The 17,951-nt window shown below is 32.4% G+C and overlaps 1 protein-coding gene and 1 long non-coding RNA gene across 2 annotated transcripts in view; both read right to left on the bottom strand.

Moving 5' to 3' along the window:
* LOC127702820 (fibrocystin-L-like) overlaps positions 1-17,951 on the bottom strand; it is a 112,269-nt gene that overhangs the window by 80,730 nt on the left and 13,588 nt on the right. The window contains exons 11-19 of the mRNA XM_052207120.1: positions 17,044-17,123; positions 16,365-16,651; positions 15,580-15,732; positions 13,676-13,848; positions 11,482-11,718; positions 7,837-7,964; positions 5,217-5,398; positions 4,003-4,254; positions 855-1,009 (exon numbers count right to left, since the gene is read on the bottom strand). Of these exons, the coding sequence (XP_052063080.1) occupies positions 855-1,009; positions 4,003-4,254; positions 5,217-5,398; positions 7,837-7,964; positions 11,482-11,718; positions 13,676-13,848; positions 15,580-15,732; positions 16,365-16,651; positions 17,044-17,123 (1,647 nt within the window). The remainder of the gene's footprint in view (positions 1-854; positions 1,010-4,002; positions 4,255-5,216; positions 5,399-7,836; positions 7,965-11,481; positions 11,719-13,675; positions 13,849-15,579; positions 15,733-16,364; positions 16,652-17,043; positions 17,124-17,951) is intronic.
* Positions 9,039-10,858, bottom strand: LOC127700302 (uncharacterized). Its single transcript, XR_007981535.1, has 2 exons — positions 9,571-10,858; positions 9,039-9,172 (listed from the first exon to the last, which is right to left on the bottom strand). It is a non-coding gene; the product is annotated as an uncharacterized LOC127700302 (long non-coding RNA).

Below are 17,951 nucleotides of genomic sequence, written 5' to 3'. Positions count from 1 at the left end.
AGAATGTGATATCATTCCCAAAAATTGAAAAGGTATTATGATTGAATCATCTGTATCTGTTACATTACCAAGGTTTCTGAAACACTGGACAAGACAGAAATGGAATGACATAATGAAAATTAGCACAATCTCCTGAGCATTGAATGTCCTGATATCCTGACATCATGAATCGGTACTTACATTCAAAGCTGGAACATCTCCTGGGCGGTACAGGTATGTGATGACATATTGAAAGATAGCACAGTCCCATGAGACTTGAATGTTCTGATTTTCTTTATCTGATACTTACATTCAGAGCTGAAACATCTCCTGGGCGGTACAGGTATGTGATGACATATTGAAAGTTAGCTCTGTCCCATGAGCCTTGAATGCCCCGATTTTTTTATCTGATACTTACATTCAGAGCTGAAACATCTCCTGGACAGGATAGATATGTGATGTCATATTGAAAGTTAGCACTGTCTCATGAGCCTTGAAAGTCTTGATTTTCTTTATCTGATACTTACATTCAGAGCTGAAATATCTCCAGGAAGGGACAGATATGTGATGTCATATTGAAAGTTAGCACAGTCCCATGAGCCTTGAATGCCCCGATTTTCTTTATCTGATACTTACATTCAGAGCTGGAACATCTCCTGGACAGGACAGATATGTGATTACATATTGAAAGTAAGCACAGTGAGTGTCCCATGAGCCTTGAACGCCCCGATTTTCTTTATCTGATACTTACATTCAGAGCTGGAACATCTCCAGGATGGGAAAGAAATGGGATGACATAATGAAAGTTAGCACAATCCCCTGAGCTTTGAGTGTCCTGATTTCCTGATTTCCCAACTTCCTGACTCAGTACTTACATTCAGAGGTGGAACATCTCCAGGACGGGACAGATATGTGATGTCATATTTAAAGTTAGCACAGTCCCCTGAGCGCTGAATGTCTAGATTACCAATTCCTGGTATAGTTTCCAGTACATCTGCTAATACTTCATTTTCTAAACTGTAGTCAATACCTTAAAGATTTTCAATATTATCAATAAGTGAAAAAAGCTTTCAAAACAAAATTGACAACAAAACAGGTTTCAGAGACAGGTTGTTATTACACAAAAACATGTGACCTATCCTTTCCAAGTAATTAAGTGAAAAAGAATCAACAGACATACATACCTGTCAACCTATGAAAATGAAAATCTCAGGTCATAACGCGTACAAACTTTTTTTCAGCTGAATTTAAGTATTTAGGGGACATTTCTTTATATTTTAAATCGAACAGTTTCCAAAATATGTTCACATGGTTAAGTACTAAATGAAAATAATATAAAACTTTACAGCAGAATGCATTGAGTGTGTAGGTAAAGGTAGAATCTTTGGTTAGCTTGCTTGTTAACTGAACCGTGAAGTCATTATTAGGTTAGGTATACTACCCTTCTTTCGGAGTAGTCTAGTCCTACAGACAGATAGATTGGTTATCTGTCAGACTAGTCTACTCTTAAAGGAGGGTAGTTTACCTAACCTAATAATGACTCACAGTTCAGTTAACAAGCAAGCTAACCAAAGATATTACCTTTACCTACACACTCAATGCATTCTGCTGTAATTTTAATTTTTCATTGCATAATAAGCCATTGATAAATTAATGTGTTATACTTTGTCAATTCAAGCTAAGCCATACCCCAACTGCTTGTTTAAGGTTGTTGATATTGAAATATAATAAAAAAAAATAGGCATTTAAAGGAAGTAGAGATAAAAAAATTAAATTTTCAAAATAATTTTCTAGCTGTTCTAAGGTAGAAAAATAAAAGAAAGTAATATTTTGATATGTATTTGCATTCAATTTCTTTAAGATTTAATCTTTTTACAAAATAAATGTGGATAGTGTCCACATGTGGACACAGATGATGCCCCCGCTTGCACATCATATAGTTATAAAAGGACATAACTGAAGAATGGTAAAAGTGACACTACCCAATTTTGAAGTTGATCTGAGTTTTGAGGTAATTAGCATTGTGTGTAAGTCTCATAACATTTGGTTGAGGCTAACTTAAGTCGAGAACAGAAACTAAAAATTCAGCAATTTTTCTATTTGTAAACACGCATAACTCTAGAACGGTTGTGTATAAGTTTTATAACATTTGGTTGAGACAAACTAAAGTTAGAGAACGGAAACGAAAAATTCAGCAATTTTTATGTTTATAAAGGGACATAACTCAAGAATGGTAAAAGTGTCGCCAACAAATTTTGTACTTAATCTGTATTATGTAGTAATAAGCATTGTGTATATGTTTCATAACATTTGGTTGAGGCAAACTAAAGTTAGAAAACGGAAACAAATTAAATTATCAGTAGGTAGTAAAATTGAATATTGCATTGTATAAAGCATTGGTTGTAGTTGATTCAACTACCATTATGCACAAAGAAAGATAACTCCAATTTTCAAAGAAGACTTTAAAATATTTTTAGAAATGAAGGGTAAAAATTGCTTTAATTTATCAGTGGAAGGCAAAATTAAACATTGTATTGTATAAAGCATTGATTGTAGTTGACAACTATAATCATGGACAAAGGAAGACAACTCCAATTTTAAAAATAACTTGATATTTAGAAAAAAAAAAGAAGAAAAATTTAACAATTTTACCATTTGTAAAGGGCATAACTCTAGAACAGTAAAAGTGACGGCACCAAAATTCATACTTGATCTGTATATTGTGGTAATAAGCATTGTATATAAGTTTCATAACATTTGGTTGAGGCAAACTTAAGTTAGAGAATGGAAACGAAAAATGTAAAGGAGCATAACTCTAGAACGGTAAAAGTGACGCCACCAAAATTCAAACTCGGTCTGTATTTAGTGGTAATAAGCATTGTGTATAAGTTTCATGATATTTGGTTGAGGCAAACTAAAGTTAGAGAACAGAAACCAACTTTGGGACGTACAGACTTATGGACAGACGGACGGATGTACAGACGGACAAGGGTAAAATTTAATGCCCCCTCCGGTACGGCGGGTGCATAAAAAAACCATAAAATTAAGAACTATATTGTGAGAGGTGACAAAAAAGGGGAAGTAACTCAAATTTATTGTCAAACAACTTTGAAATTGACAAACTACTCATGACCTTAAGCTAAGGTAATTGGTGTTAATTAACAGTGTGTTTGACACCAAAGCTGTCAAGTGAAGCCATGCACTTAATGGGTCACTTAATTTGACAGTTTTACAACACAGCTAGTTGAACTTCCTGTTCATGAAGATCGATGAATTACGAATTTGCCGGTATTTCAAAGGAAAATCACTTATGAAATCAGTCTAAAGGCTCAAGAATCCGGGTGAAAACGGGTCATTTTCCAAAAATCCCAGGTATAGGGTGAAATTTTCGGATGTCACCTGCAGGATACGGGTCAGTTGACAGGTATGGAAATATAAATTCAATGTATACAACTTACAGAACCACATGTCTCAACCCATGAGAAAAATAGATTTTTGCACTTATAACGTCTGCTCGGTTGACCCATGAAGTGGATATTGTATGATGTTTTGATGCAAATTACTGAATGAACGAACAATCTATAAAAGTTTCATAAAGGTTCATGAAATCATACTTCGAGTTAATGCAAGACATGTGGAAATTGCCTGGTTTGGGATAATTAAAGTCTCATAACTCTGGAATTACTAACCTGAAAATCATCATATTCAGAAGATAGCTTACTTTTTTAGTTGCAACTAAAACAAAATAATCTATATGATTTGGTGAAAACCAGAAAAAATAGTGCATTCATGATTTTTATTGGCACAACTCTGTAAGATTGAGTTCCTTCCCCTGAGTCTTACAGGTAATTGAAATACTATATTTTTAAGATAGTTAAAAGATGGAAAATAGTAGACTGGACAAAAGCAGAAAATTGTTATAACTGCCTAAAACATTTTATGGCAATTTTTAGGATTTAGAAATTATATTGTGTCATCGATTTTTCACTAAATGATCATGTTGCTTCTGTTAGTTCCTGTTACCTGTTACAGTTTCACCGTTAAATTCAACATCGTATGTTCCTGTCAAGGGTGGTGATGCCTCTGTTGTACGTGATACTGCCACCTGGCCGCCATTAACAAGGGGAGTAACTGGTGTTAGTGAGGGAAAATCGTAGCCACAATCATGAGGTATAAATGTTATATCATAAACACCAACTGCAGATGAAACAACAGATACTGATTCCATCAAGGCATCATTTGGTTTTGATGGTAAAATTCTATAATCATTTACTTCTGAAAAAGAGATAGAAAAGTATGCTATAATAAAAGTGTGATTTAAATTTTGTTACTTATATATATATATATATATCATACATGTGACATAATTGGAAGTGCAGGAAAGGATCCCTGAAAACGACATACTTTCTAAATGGTAGGCTGGCTTTTATATACAAATGTTGTTCCTACAAAAGCATGAAAAAGTAGAAAAGCAAAATAAAATTAAAACTGTAATAAAGAATAACTTCATGGCTGATATAAGCTTGAAGATTTTAAAATTTTACCATTATTAATATAAAAGTACAGAGTTATGGTATGATTGCCAATGAGACAACTCTTCACCAAAGTTCAGATGTAAGCAATTTGAACATTTGACTGACAATTGTTTATAGCTTCATTTCTACAAGCAGTTATCAGAGGCATTGTTTGGATGAGAACATGTAAGACAAAAATTCAAATTAGTTCAAGACATCAAATGTTAGATCAGTCAAAGAAAATCACAGACCAAAAATCAGAAGACAACATGTATCAATATTCAGCAATAATAATTTTTAAAATTCTATTATGTTTCTAATATTTACTAAATACAAAAAGAAAATAAACATTGCAAGAAAATGTAAGGTGAAAGAAGTTTTTTGTTGACTATTAGTATGTAAAACAAGTCACATCATAAATGAAAGCAAATCTTTTGTAGTTAAATGATTAAATTAAATGATTAAAATTAATCTTACTTACTGTAAATTCAGAAATTATTGGGTGCATTTATTATTGAGATTTTTCAAAAATGGACAAGAATGCGAGTTTAATTATTGCGATTTTAGAAAAATCTACATGCAGATCTATGGTTTAGTTATCAAAATGCGAGTTCTTATTATTGCGATACTCACCGATATCGCATTATTCGCATTAATAAAAAACTCGCAATAATTTCTGAATTTACAGTAGATAATGGTTAGAAAGAAATAATTCCAACTTACTATCTAAATTATCAACAGGAGCTTTTCTTCCAATGTACACATCATCAATAAAGAATTCAAACACAATGCCCAGTTTAAACACTCGGATTTGTTTTATGTAAAAATTTAACGCAGTAGGCTGTTTAGGCATGGCATGTCGTTGACTAAGGGCAGCTTTCATGTCTAAGCAGTGAAGGTGCCATCTGTTAAAAAACAGGGAATATAAAATCAATTACATTGTAAAAATGTTTTGTCAGTTATAGTCTGATAGAGTATCCAATTGCATGATAAAAATAAGTTTACAGTGCTGAGCTTTCATTACAAGCCTACAACCAATGGTCAGGCCAGCTGGCCAGACTAGATAGTTTCTATCAGGACTGGTTTATTTGGCGAGAAATATTATATAATATGTTTTTACATAATAGACAAATGTAATATAAGTACCATACTACTGCAATTAGTTTAAGAAATAATATGTACTGACAACACCTTATATAATTCAATTGAACAGCCTTGTACAATAATATTTCTTATCTTACCTCCTATACATTTCTAGGATTATCATTGGTTAAAAGTTAGCGTGTGGAGACCGTGTATATTTCATATTGGGTTAGTAGGTGGGGCTTACTCTAATACACTGTTAGTAGTGGTGTTACGTCCCTTTATAAAAACAATACGGGGTTGAGGAAAAATCTGAAACTTTTCTACAAACAAAGAAATTGATGATGAACAATTGAAATAAATGCAGAAATCACAAATGCCACTTACCCTTCATTGGTATTAAATGTAACAGGTACATTACTTTATCCTTCTATTGTCTTAACTCAAATGTCACTAACCCTTCATTGGTATTAAATGCAACAGAAACATTACCTTACCCTCTAGTGCCTTAACTCAAATGCCACTTACCCTTCATTGGTATTAAATGTAATAGGTACATTACCATACCCCTCTATTGTCTTAACTCAAAAATCACTTATCCTTCATTGGTATTAAATGTAACAAGTACATTACTTTACCCCTCTATTGTCTTAACTCAAATGCCACTTACCCTTCATTGGTATGAAACCTAACAGGTACATTACCTTACCCCTCTATTGTCTTAACTCAAAAGTCACTTACCCTTCATTGGTATTAAATGTAACAAGTACATTACCTTACCCCTCTATTGTCTTAACTCAAATGCCACTTACCCTTCATTGGTATTAAATGTAACAGGTACATTACTTTACCCTTCTATTGTCTTAACTCTAATGTCACTTACCCTTAATTGGTATGAAACCTAACAGGTACATTACCTTACCCCTCTATTGTCTTACCTCAAAAGTCACTTACCCTTCATTGGTATTAAATGAAACAGGTACATTACTTTACCCCTCTATTGTCTTAACTCAAAAGTCACTTACCCTTCATTGGTATTAAACGCAACAGAAACATTACCTTACCCTCTAGTGCCTTAACTCAAATGCCACTTACCCTTCATTGGTATTAAATGTAACAGGTACATTACTTTACCCTTCTATTGTCTTAACTCAAATGTCACTCACCCATCATTGTCTGAGTATTAAATGTAACAGGTACATTACCTTAACCCTTAATTGTCTTAACTCAAAAGTCACTTACCCTTCATTGGTATTAAATGTAACAGGTACACTACCTTACCCTTCTATTGTCTTAACTCAAATGTCACTAAACCTTCATTGGTACCTCTATTGTCTTAACTCAAATGTCAATTACCCTTCATTGGTATTAAATGTAACAGGTACATTACCTTACCCCTCTATTGTCTCACTTACCCTTCATTGGTATTAAACATAACAGGTACATAACCTTACCCCTCTATTATCTCACTTACCCTTCATTGGTATTAAACATAACAGGTGCATTACTTTACCCTTCTATTGTCTTAACTCAAATGTCACTTACCCATCATTGTCTGAGTATTAAATGTAACAGGTACATTACCATACCCCTCTATTGTCTTAACTCAAAAGTCACTTACCCTTCATTGGTATGAAACCTAACAGGTACATTACCTTACCCCTCTATTGTCTTAACTCAAAAGTCACTTACCCTTCATTGGTATTAAATGTAACAGGTACATTACTTTACCCCTCTATTGTCTTAACTCAAATGCCACTTACCCTTCATTGGTATTAAATGTAACAGGTACATTACTTTACCCTTCTATTGTCTTAACTCAAATGTCACTTACCCATCATTGTCTGAGTATTAAATGTAACAGGTACATTACCTTAACCCTTAATTGTCTTAACTCAAAAGTCACTTACCCTTCATTGGTATTAAATGTAACAGGTACACTACCTTACCCTTCTATTGTCTTAACTCAAATGTCACTAACCCTTCATTGGTACCTCTATTGTCTTAACTCAAATGGCAATTACCCTTCATTGGTATTAAATGTAACAGGTACATTACCTTACCCCTCTATTGTCTCACTTACCCTTCATTGGTATTAAACATAACAGGTACATAACCTTACCCCTCTATTGTCTCACTTACCTTTCATTGGTATTAAACATAACAGGTACATAACCTTTCCCCTCTATTGTCTCACTTACCCTTCATTGGTATTAAACGTAACAGGTACATAACCTTTCCCCTCTATTGTCTCACTTACCCTTCATTGGTATTAAACGTAACAGGTACATCATAAGTAGTGTATATATACTCTAACATGTCATTCTGGTAAGTGTAGGTTAGACGAATTCTATTCTGAATTTCATTTCCACGATAAGCAAAGCAAACCTGAAATAAATATTTTTATATTGCATAGTTTTAAATACCAGCTTACAATGCAACACTGATGCCTGAACTTTGTTAAATTCTGGTGAAGATAAGTTACTTTTGATGGTTTTTTTTTAGACAGAATATATCATGCTATTTTTACTACATACGTAAGAAGACGATTTTTGCATTTACAGACACTTTTGAAATTAATAATAGGCATGAATAATTTAGTAAAATCTTCTGAAATTCTACAAAATATGTGACATTGATGATGTCATCTTACCAATATCTGATAAAATAAGTGTAAATTCAGAAGTTATGGTGTGCATTTATTATTGCCATTTTTGGACAATCAACATAAATGTGAGCTTAATTATTTCGATTTCAATAAATGCTGTATACAAATAATGCCATCAATATTTAAAATGCAAGTTTTTATTTTTGCAACACATATGTCATCGTAATTTTCACAATTATGAAAACATCGCAAACATTTCTGAATTTACAGTATTTTCTTGATTATCTGAAAAACAATGCTAAAACACATTTCGTCTGATACAATTATTTTAAGCTTTTTATTTCAACCTTGATACAATGCAGTATCTTAGATCAAATCAACCTGAGATAAATTCTTAAACAAGGAACAAAGGTAAATATAATAAAATGCTTCGCTGGGGCGCAGCTTGATACGACCGCAGAGGTCGAACCCTGAACAGTTGGGGCAATTATGGACACAACATTCAAGCTTGATACAGCTCTGAATTTGGATTGTTATTAAATATTTGACACAGCATAGGTTTCTGACACAGAAAGAATGTGGTCTAAGAACTTGAATTTTTTTAATTTACCTATTATGGTCCAATGTCCAAAATCAAAATACATGGTTAGATTCAGCATATCAAAGAACCCCATATATTCAATTTTTGTTGAAATTAAACAAAGTTTAATTTTGGACCCCAACTTGGACAAACTTGAAAACTGGGCCCATAATCAAAAATCTAAACACATGTTTAGATTCAGCATATCAAAGAACCCCAAGAATTCAATTTTTGCTAAAATCAAACTAAGTTTAATTTTGGACCCTTTGGACCCTAATGTAGACCAATTTAAAAAACGGGACTTAAAATTAAAAATCTAAATACACGGTTAGATTTGGAATATCAAAGAACCCCAATAATTCAATTTTTGATGAAATCAAACAAAGTTTAATTTTGGACCCTTTTGACCTCAATATGAACCAATTTGATAGCAGGGCCAACAAATAAAAAATCTAAATTCATGGTTAGATTCAGCATATCAAAGAACCCCATATATTCAATTTTTGTTGAAATAAAACTAAGTTTAATTTTGGACCCCAACTTGGACAAACTTGAAAACTGGGCCCATAATCAAAAATCTAAACACATGTTTAGATTCAGCATATCAAAGAACCCCAAGAATTCAATTTTTGCTAAAATCAAACTAAGTTTAATTTTGGACCCTTTGGACCTTAATGTAGACCAATTTAAAAAACGGGACTTAAAATTAAAAATCTAAATACACAGTTAGATTTGGAATATCAAAGAACCCCAATAATTCAATTTTTGATGAAATCAAACAAAGTTAAATTTTGGACCCTTTTGACCTCAATATGAACCAATTTGATAGCTGGGCCCACAAATAAAAAATCTAAATTCATGGTTAGATTCAGCATATCAAAGAACCTCATATATTCAATTTTTGCTGAAATCAAACAAAGTTTAATTTTGGACCCCAATTTGGACCAACTTGAAAACTGGGCCCATAATCAAAAATCTAAACACATGTTTAGATTCAGCATATCAAAGAACCCCATATATTCAATTTTTGTTGAAATCAAACAAAGTTTAAATACTGGACCCTATCTTGGACCAACTTGAAAACTGGGCCCATAATCAAAAATCTAAACACATGTTTAGATTCAGCATATCAAAGAACCCCAAGAATTCAATTTTTGTTAAAATCAAACTAAGTTTAGTTTTGGACCCTTTGGACCTTAATGTAGACCAATTTAAAAAACAGGACCCAAAATTAAAAATCTAAATACACGGTTAGATTTGGAATATCAAAGAACCCCAATAATTCAATTTTAGATGAAATCAAACAAAGTTTAATTTTGGACCCTTTTGACCTCAATATGAACCAATTTGATAATGGGGTCCACAAATAAAAAATCTAAATACATGGTTAGATTCAGCATATCAAAGAACCCCATATATTCAATTTTTGTTGAAATCAAACAAAGTTTAATTTTGGACCCCAATTTGGACCAACTTGAAAACTTGGCCAAAAATCAAAAATCTAAATTCATGTTTAGATTCAGCATATCAAAGAACCTCATATATTCAATTTTTGCTAAAATCAAACAAAGTTTAATTTTGGACCCTTTGGACCTTAATGTAGACCAATTTGAAAACAGGACCCAAAATTAAAAATCTAAATACACTGTTAGATTCGGCATAACAAATAAATAAATGTGATCAAAGATTTTACAAATCTAATGCGCCATACTGTGCAATTAAAGATTACTTCTTGAAATTTTTCAATATTTGAAATTTGAAAAAAAAAAAATATTTGAAGAATAATTCTTTTTAATTTCTGAAATCTGAAATGAGAAAAAATTGATCCCCCCCTTTTTTTCCCCAAAAAAATTCTTTCCCTCAAGATATGGTCATAATCTCAATTCAAATTTCCAATGGATTTGGCAACCATAATTACCCATTTAAATTTACCATAGTGCTAACTTAATCTATTTTATAATAGAATTAAAAATATAGTGTCAAATCTTTCATATGGACTTTTTTGTAAAAAAAAAAGATGCAACATTTGCAGATATTTTTACTGGTCTTCCTTTATAAATATGCATTACTTTAAACATAATTTAAAAGCAGTGTAAGGGAGGTAATTAAAATGTATGTGGATTACCTCCTTTACACTGTTTTAAATTGTCTAAATTGTTCATTAACCATTACTTTATACATAATTTAAAAGAAGTGTAAGGGAGATAATTTCAATGATGTATTTGATTTATCTCCCTTACACTGCTTTAAATTATGTTTTGTACTAAAGTATTTGTCCATTAACCAGGACAACCTTGTTTTTCCCCCTTTTTTGCCCCTAATTCCTAAACGGTTTGAGCCATAACCCCCCAAAGCAAATCCTAACCATCCCTTTGTGGTATGGAAACTTGTAGTATAATTTCAGAGAGATCCATACACCGTTCCACAGTTATTGTCTGGAAACTAGAAAATGCTTATTTTTGGCCCCTTTTTCCTTAACTGTACCATAACCCCCAAAATCAATCCCAACCTTCCTTTTGTGGTATTTAACCTTATGGTCAAATTTCAAAAAGATCCATTCTCTCAAACTAAAGTTAGAGTGCGAAAACCAATGTGTCTTCGGACGACGACGACGACGACGCCAACGTCATACCAATACACGACCACAAAATTTTGCGGTCGTATAAATAGCTGAAGGAAGAACATTTTTTTTAATTTTTAGGCTTAACAAAACCTACCAAAAATACACTGGTTGTCAACATGAGTCCTCTACTAGTCGCTACCATATCTCTATATAGATAGGATGGTTTTCTTAACACCTTTTGTCCACAAAATGGTTCCACTTTATTGGTCATCGTTCCACCAATACCATTAGGTATGGAAGTTTCAAAAGTATAATGTTGATTTTTTCCGTCTGGATTTGTGAGTTTTTTGGAACACCTGGTACCATACATTTTACTTAGAGCATCTTCCACCTAAAATGAACACTTTCATTATATATAATTTGTAAATAATTATTGGTTCATCTTATATTTCCATATCTCCACTTTTTTATCCTACAAAAGTAAAACAAGTATGACCATCAAGGTTTTTCAAATAAAGTGTTCAAAAGCCATGTATATGATGAAACCAGATATCAAGATTTCAGTTGAGCATTCATTGGGCTCATATTTGGCAAACCTTTTGGAATTTTGGGTCATCAATGCTCTCCAACTTGGTACTTAATTTGGACATTTGACAATTTTGATTTGAGCGTCACTGATCAGTCTTTTATAATAAATTTGATGAGTTTTTTTCATTTCTTCCAAGTAACATATTTGTTGATGCAAAGAGAACATCTAATGTCAAAATACACAAAAAAAAAAACATTTAGAAAGAAAAGAAAGTAATGTACAGTTAACTCTCATGGTCTCGAACTCAGATGACTCAAAATTTTGGACGAGTCTAAGTTTTCCTGTGATCCTGAACTTTATTCAATACAAATAATTCATTGTATTTAGACTCCTGAATAGTCGAAATTGGATGAGTCGAAATTTCGGTTGTGTCTAACCAAAGTGACGGTCCAAAGGTTAACAAAGCATATAAATTGCATTCTTTGTGTCGACGAAATACACATATGACCTCAGGGATTTAAATGGATTGAACAGTTTATCTGACAACACACCTGTAATTAAATTTCCAGACATTGACAACTGATTTGACTTATGACTTTCTTTTACCAAGAGTATTTACCCAAGATTTTCTTCTATCACCATAATAACTAATTAGCAATACATTGTTATAGACTATGAAATTTTTTTTTAAAAGTTTTATAATAAATTAACTGTAATTATACATTTTTGAGCTTGATAGTGAATAAAGTGAGGATTAAGTGAGCAACTCAAAACTTCTCAATCAGCGGTTTTAATCTTTTGTATTCTCTTGTGGGAAAAAGATCGAAATAAAAGATAATGAAAGAAATCTAAATTTTTCAAAATCTGAAGAATGTTTTACTTGTGTTATTTAAGATTTGTGTTGTTTACTTTCAACATGCCTTTGAATGAATGTCAAAAACTACCAGAAAAATTGTTACTATACAAATAAATAACAAAGAGACAAAATAAACAACATAATTTTATAATAATTATAAAGACAATTACATACAAATACATCGATCTCAGCTGATTAGAATATCGATCCCAACCCATATACATGTATATCGATTTATTTTAGCCTTATCAAGCTAAGCAAGAGCTGTGTCCCTTTGTCTGTCAAACTACCTGTATTTGTTTCAGTCAAACTACGGGTATCTCGAAATATTTCTCTGGTCTGACTGACTTCGAGATAACCAGAGTCTACTGTATATTATAGAGAAAATAGACAAGTTTCCCTAAACTAGTGTAAGTCCCAAGTCAAAAGCTGTAATTCAGGGGTTGTTGTTGGTAGCTGTTTGTTATATTTGTTTTTGTTTATTGTTTTAGCTTAAATTGATCAGGCAGTTAGTGTCCTCGTTTGAATTGTTACACATGATATGCTGGGGTCTTTACAGTATGGGTTCTGCTCATTATTGAAGTTCGTACGGTAACCTATGGTTGCTTACATCCATATCATTTGGTCTCTGGTGTATAGATGTCTCATTGGAAATCATAAAAGAGAGAAGTTTTGTTTAAAAGGTTTTAAAATGTTTTAATATTTATCATGTTTATATGGAGGAACACTTTTTTGAATCAATATAGTGAAATAATTTGTTTGACTACACATTAGATAAAACATTCCAAATCAAATGAAAGCTATCGTGCAAGTTAAGGGATTTACTTATAAGAAGATGAGTTGAGGCTTCCCATTAATAGGTCCCACCTTTCATAGAAGCTAATGTACCTCTGTTTCTGTTCCAAATAGTCCAAGCATTCTACCAAACCTAGATTTTGTGTATTCGATTAATCAAATACTCACCTGCTGAGCTGAAGCAGTGGGACTAAATAGAGGAGAGGGAACAGTCAGACCAGTATGTAATACAGACAGGAAATTGCCACTAGGGGTTCCTGCTGCTGTCTGGCTAACAGTTACTGTCAAAGTTTCCCCACTACTTCCAGGTGTTGTCATGGATTGAATTCCACCAAGTCCTCCTACAAAAAATATATTTTGTACAAAACAGTTGGTGATTAAAACCAGCTGTTGTCATGTACTGAAACTGCTCTAGTTTTTGAGATACAAAACAAAAACTGCAGTTTTACCCGTATTTTCAATTTTTAACAACAGTCAACTAACAGTTAATGGATAAAATCCCCCGATATAATTTTTAAACTAGATTCCCTACAAAGCATTCAAGTAAATTTTGGTAACATTAATCCCAGTAGTTTCAGCGGAGACCAATTTTCAATATATTTATGACCACAGACTGACAGACTGACAACAATGAAAAATCATTGTAATAGCTCAAATAGCCAGTTAAGCAAGATTAGCTATGTATTTGTTCCAAGTTAAACAAGAGTGCACACGCTGAAATGCCTCGCCTTCTTTACTAATCATTGATATTATGTTGATAGTCCTAAATATATAGCTTTATTACAACTGTCACATAAACTTAACATTAACCAAGAAAACTAAACATGACCAATGAACCATGAAAATGAGGTCAAGGTCAGATGAACCATGCCAGGCAGACATGTACAGTTAACAATTCTTCCATATAACAAATATAGTTAACTAATTGCTTATAGTTTAAGAAAAACAGACCAAAACACAAAAACTTAACACTGAGCAATGAACCGTGAAAATGAGGTCAAGGTCATATAAACCCTGCGCGACTGACATATAGATCATAAAATATTTCCATACACCAAATATAGTTGACCTATTGCATATAGTATTAGAAAAAAAGACCAAAACTCAAAAACTTAACTTTGACCACTGAACCATGAAAACGAGGTCAAGGTCAGATGACACCTGCCAGCTAGACATGTACACCTTACAATCATTCCATACACCAAATATAGCAGACCTTTTGCATACAGTATAAGAAAAACAGACCAAAACACAAAAACTTAACTATAACCACTGAACCATGAAAATGAGGTCAAGGTCAGATGACACCTGCCAGTTGGACATGTACACCTTACAGTCCTTCCATACACCGAATATACTAGACCTATTGCTTATAGTATCTGAGATATGGACTTGACCACCAAAACTTAACCTTGTTCACTGATTCATGAAATGAGGTCGAGGTCAAGTGAAAACTGTCTGACGGGCATGAGGACCTTACAAGGTACGCACATACCAAATATAGTTATCCTACTACTTATAATAAGAGAGAATTTAACATTACAAAAAATGTTCTTTTTTTTTTCAAGTAGTCACTGAACCATGAAAATGAGGTCAAGGACATTGGACATGTGACTGTCGGAAACTTCGTAACATGAGGCATCCATATACAAAGTATGAAGCATCCAGGTCTTCTACCTTCTATAATATTAAGCTTTTAAGAAGTTAGCTAACGCCGCCGCCGGATCACTATCCCTATGTCGAGCTTTCTGCGACGAAAGTCGCAGGCTCGACAAAAAAATCATAAAGTAGATCTATAAATCATATTAAATTATCTTGTTGTCAGTACAATTAATGCCAGGATATAGCCTTTTTGTGCTGATGTGGCGTAAAGAAATCATCAATCAATCAGTATAATATTACACATAGACATATTAACTTGAAATAGTAAATCTAATCAAAGGTATGCACCTCTAGTGTAATGATAAATTGGTTTACCCTGTTCACTGTTGAATAATTTTACACATGCTTTTATTGTTTGTTACCAGATGAGAGTAATGATCACTATAATCAACATTTATAAATAAATGTACCTCGTTCAGAGTTGAAGGTAACTGTTAGTAGAGTTCCTGGCTGTGGATTGGTTGGTGCAGCTGTTACTGTGAAGGACTCAGATATATCTAAGAAAGCAAGATCATTCAGAGAATCCTCCAATTCTGTATTATCAGCTGAAGTTGTCAAGGGTTCTGAAAAAATATTATACAAAAAATGAACTTTTGTGTTCCATAGTTGTGGAAATTTCAGGCTCAAGTTATTTTCTGTGATCATGTAAAATGAGTGAAAATATTATCAATGCAAAAAGTTTTAACAAATCAACAATCTTGATGTGAAAGGTGCTCTTATTGTTTGATTCAGGAATTTTATCCCCCATGAAATATTTATGAATTGAAATTGTGAAAAAAAAATCCATAAAAAAGTTTCAACTTTAAATTAATCAGCTGAGATTATCAAGGGTTCTGCAAAAATACAGAAATGAATATCTATTTGCCTGAAGTCATCCCTTGTTTATATAAAGGATTCTAAAAATTAAAAAAAATACTGAAATAAACTATTGTGGGCTTTGTCAAAATCACTTTATAAAGTCAGGATTGCTCATAGATATTATTATTAATTGTCCGCCATTACTAAACATCACAGCTGTTCCAGTAAATAATTTTTTGTGCTTTTGACTCCAATGATAATTGACTAGGATTGTCAGTTTCCTACCGAAGGCATGTAGTTCTCTCTGGCTTCCTTTACTAATAAAAACTGGTACTATGAAATAGCCAACAGTGCTGAAAGTGGTGTTTAACACCAATCAATCAATATATTAACTCACCTGTACATGAGCCATACACACAGAGCTGGTATGTAGCATCACTAAAGCCAGCACTTGATTCTGTCACCTGTATCTGGTATACAGCGTTAGTATGGCTCACAGAAGAAAATCCTGTAATGGTCATGGACTGAACTGCTCTTACTACATTGGATCTAAAGTTCAATCTTACTCTTTCCTGTTTTGCAAAACCAGTTTGGGTACTTAATAACTTTGTATTCAAAAACCGAGCTGCAACCTGTAATTTGGCCGGTCCTGTAGCAACTTGGTGAATAGCTTCTATATAGTAACTGAAAAAATGAAAATAATAGAATTTTTATAAAATAAATGTAAGTACAAAATTCTAGTATTTGTTGGAAATCCTAAAATAAAGAAAAATGAGCTGTGAATGCATTAATTGGTACTAATGTTTGTGAATCAAGCAAAAAAAGACATTTAATTTTCAGTTTAAAAATTCCAAATTTTAAATCAAAGCATTGATGCTGTGAGCCAGCCAATTTCATCTGCTTGATCTCAATCAGCAGAATATCCATACACATAATTTATTACAATAAATCAATTCCTTACAACGTACAATCCATGGGTCCTATTTATGTTTTCATGGAACGGTCCAAAAGCATGTTTGTAGTAATCAACTGAAAGAAAATTCTTCACAATCAAAACACAAAAATATCTATCTTACGGAGTTCCTTTAGTCAATTGATATCTGTTTGCCGAATCTTTATAGTTTGCACTATTGCTGGGATTGGTTACCACCTCAACCTGGGAAAAAATAAAAGAGAAATATAGATTCCCAAATAAAACTTAATGGTAGTCATTTCATTCAAAACTCTTCACATACTGTAAATTCAGAAATTATTGTGTGCATTTATTTTTGCGATTTTTGAAGAATGGTCAAAAACGCAAGATTAATTATTGAGATTTCAAAAAAAATCTGCAGGCCAATATATGTATCAGATACAAGTACGCTACATTGTAGTTCTAATTGCGACAATTACCAAGTCACATTATTTGCATGAACAAAAACCTTGCAATAATTTCTGAATTTACAGTATTATCTGCTTATTATCATTCATTTGCAATCATTAAAATAAATATTTGTTTGAAAATTGATTTTTAACAGTTTTTACTAACTGGATTATAATCTAATTCTGAACCTCAACTGTTAATCCTAATCAAACATCAAATTCTAAATTTCAAGAGAATGTTGAACTCTTATTATAAATATATCAGACATTACCATATACTTACTGCTAATTCTTATCATTTTCAAGAAACAGGAAAATTATGGATGAATTTATTACTTGATTTCCATACATTCTTTTAGCAACATTATAAAAGAATCCATACCTTTTCTGTCAATTAAAATTTAACTTTAAAATGTTGACTGCAGATTTCATTACAAATAGGATATATTAAGGAATTGACCTTTTAACAGTATTATTACTCAGAGCTATAAGTAATGATTTTTATCTTTTATATTCCTTGCAGGATTCTTATTAAGATTGTGAGTTTTTCTATATTTTACACCACCATAATTCTTTAAATATGAGCAGATTGTAAATATTTTATTTTTTAGTACATCAAACT

This window comes from Mytilus californianus, unplaced genomic scaffold (genome assembly GCF_021869535.1).
Source record: "Mytilus californianus isolate M0D057914Y unplaced genomic scaffold, xbMytCali1.0.p SCAF_5, whole genome shotgun sequence".
NCBI lineage: Eukaryota > Metazoa > Mollusca > Bivalvia > Mytilida > Mytilidae > Mytilus > Mytilus californianus.
Note: the sequence above shows the minus strand (reverse complement) of the source record. Positions and strands in the feature narration are given on the sequence as shown.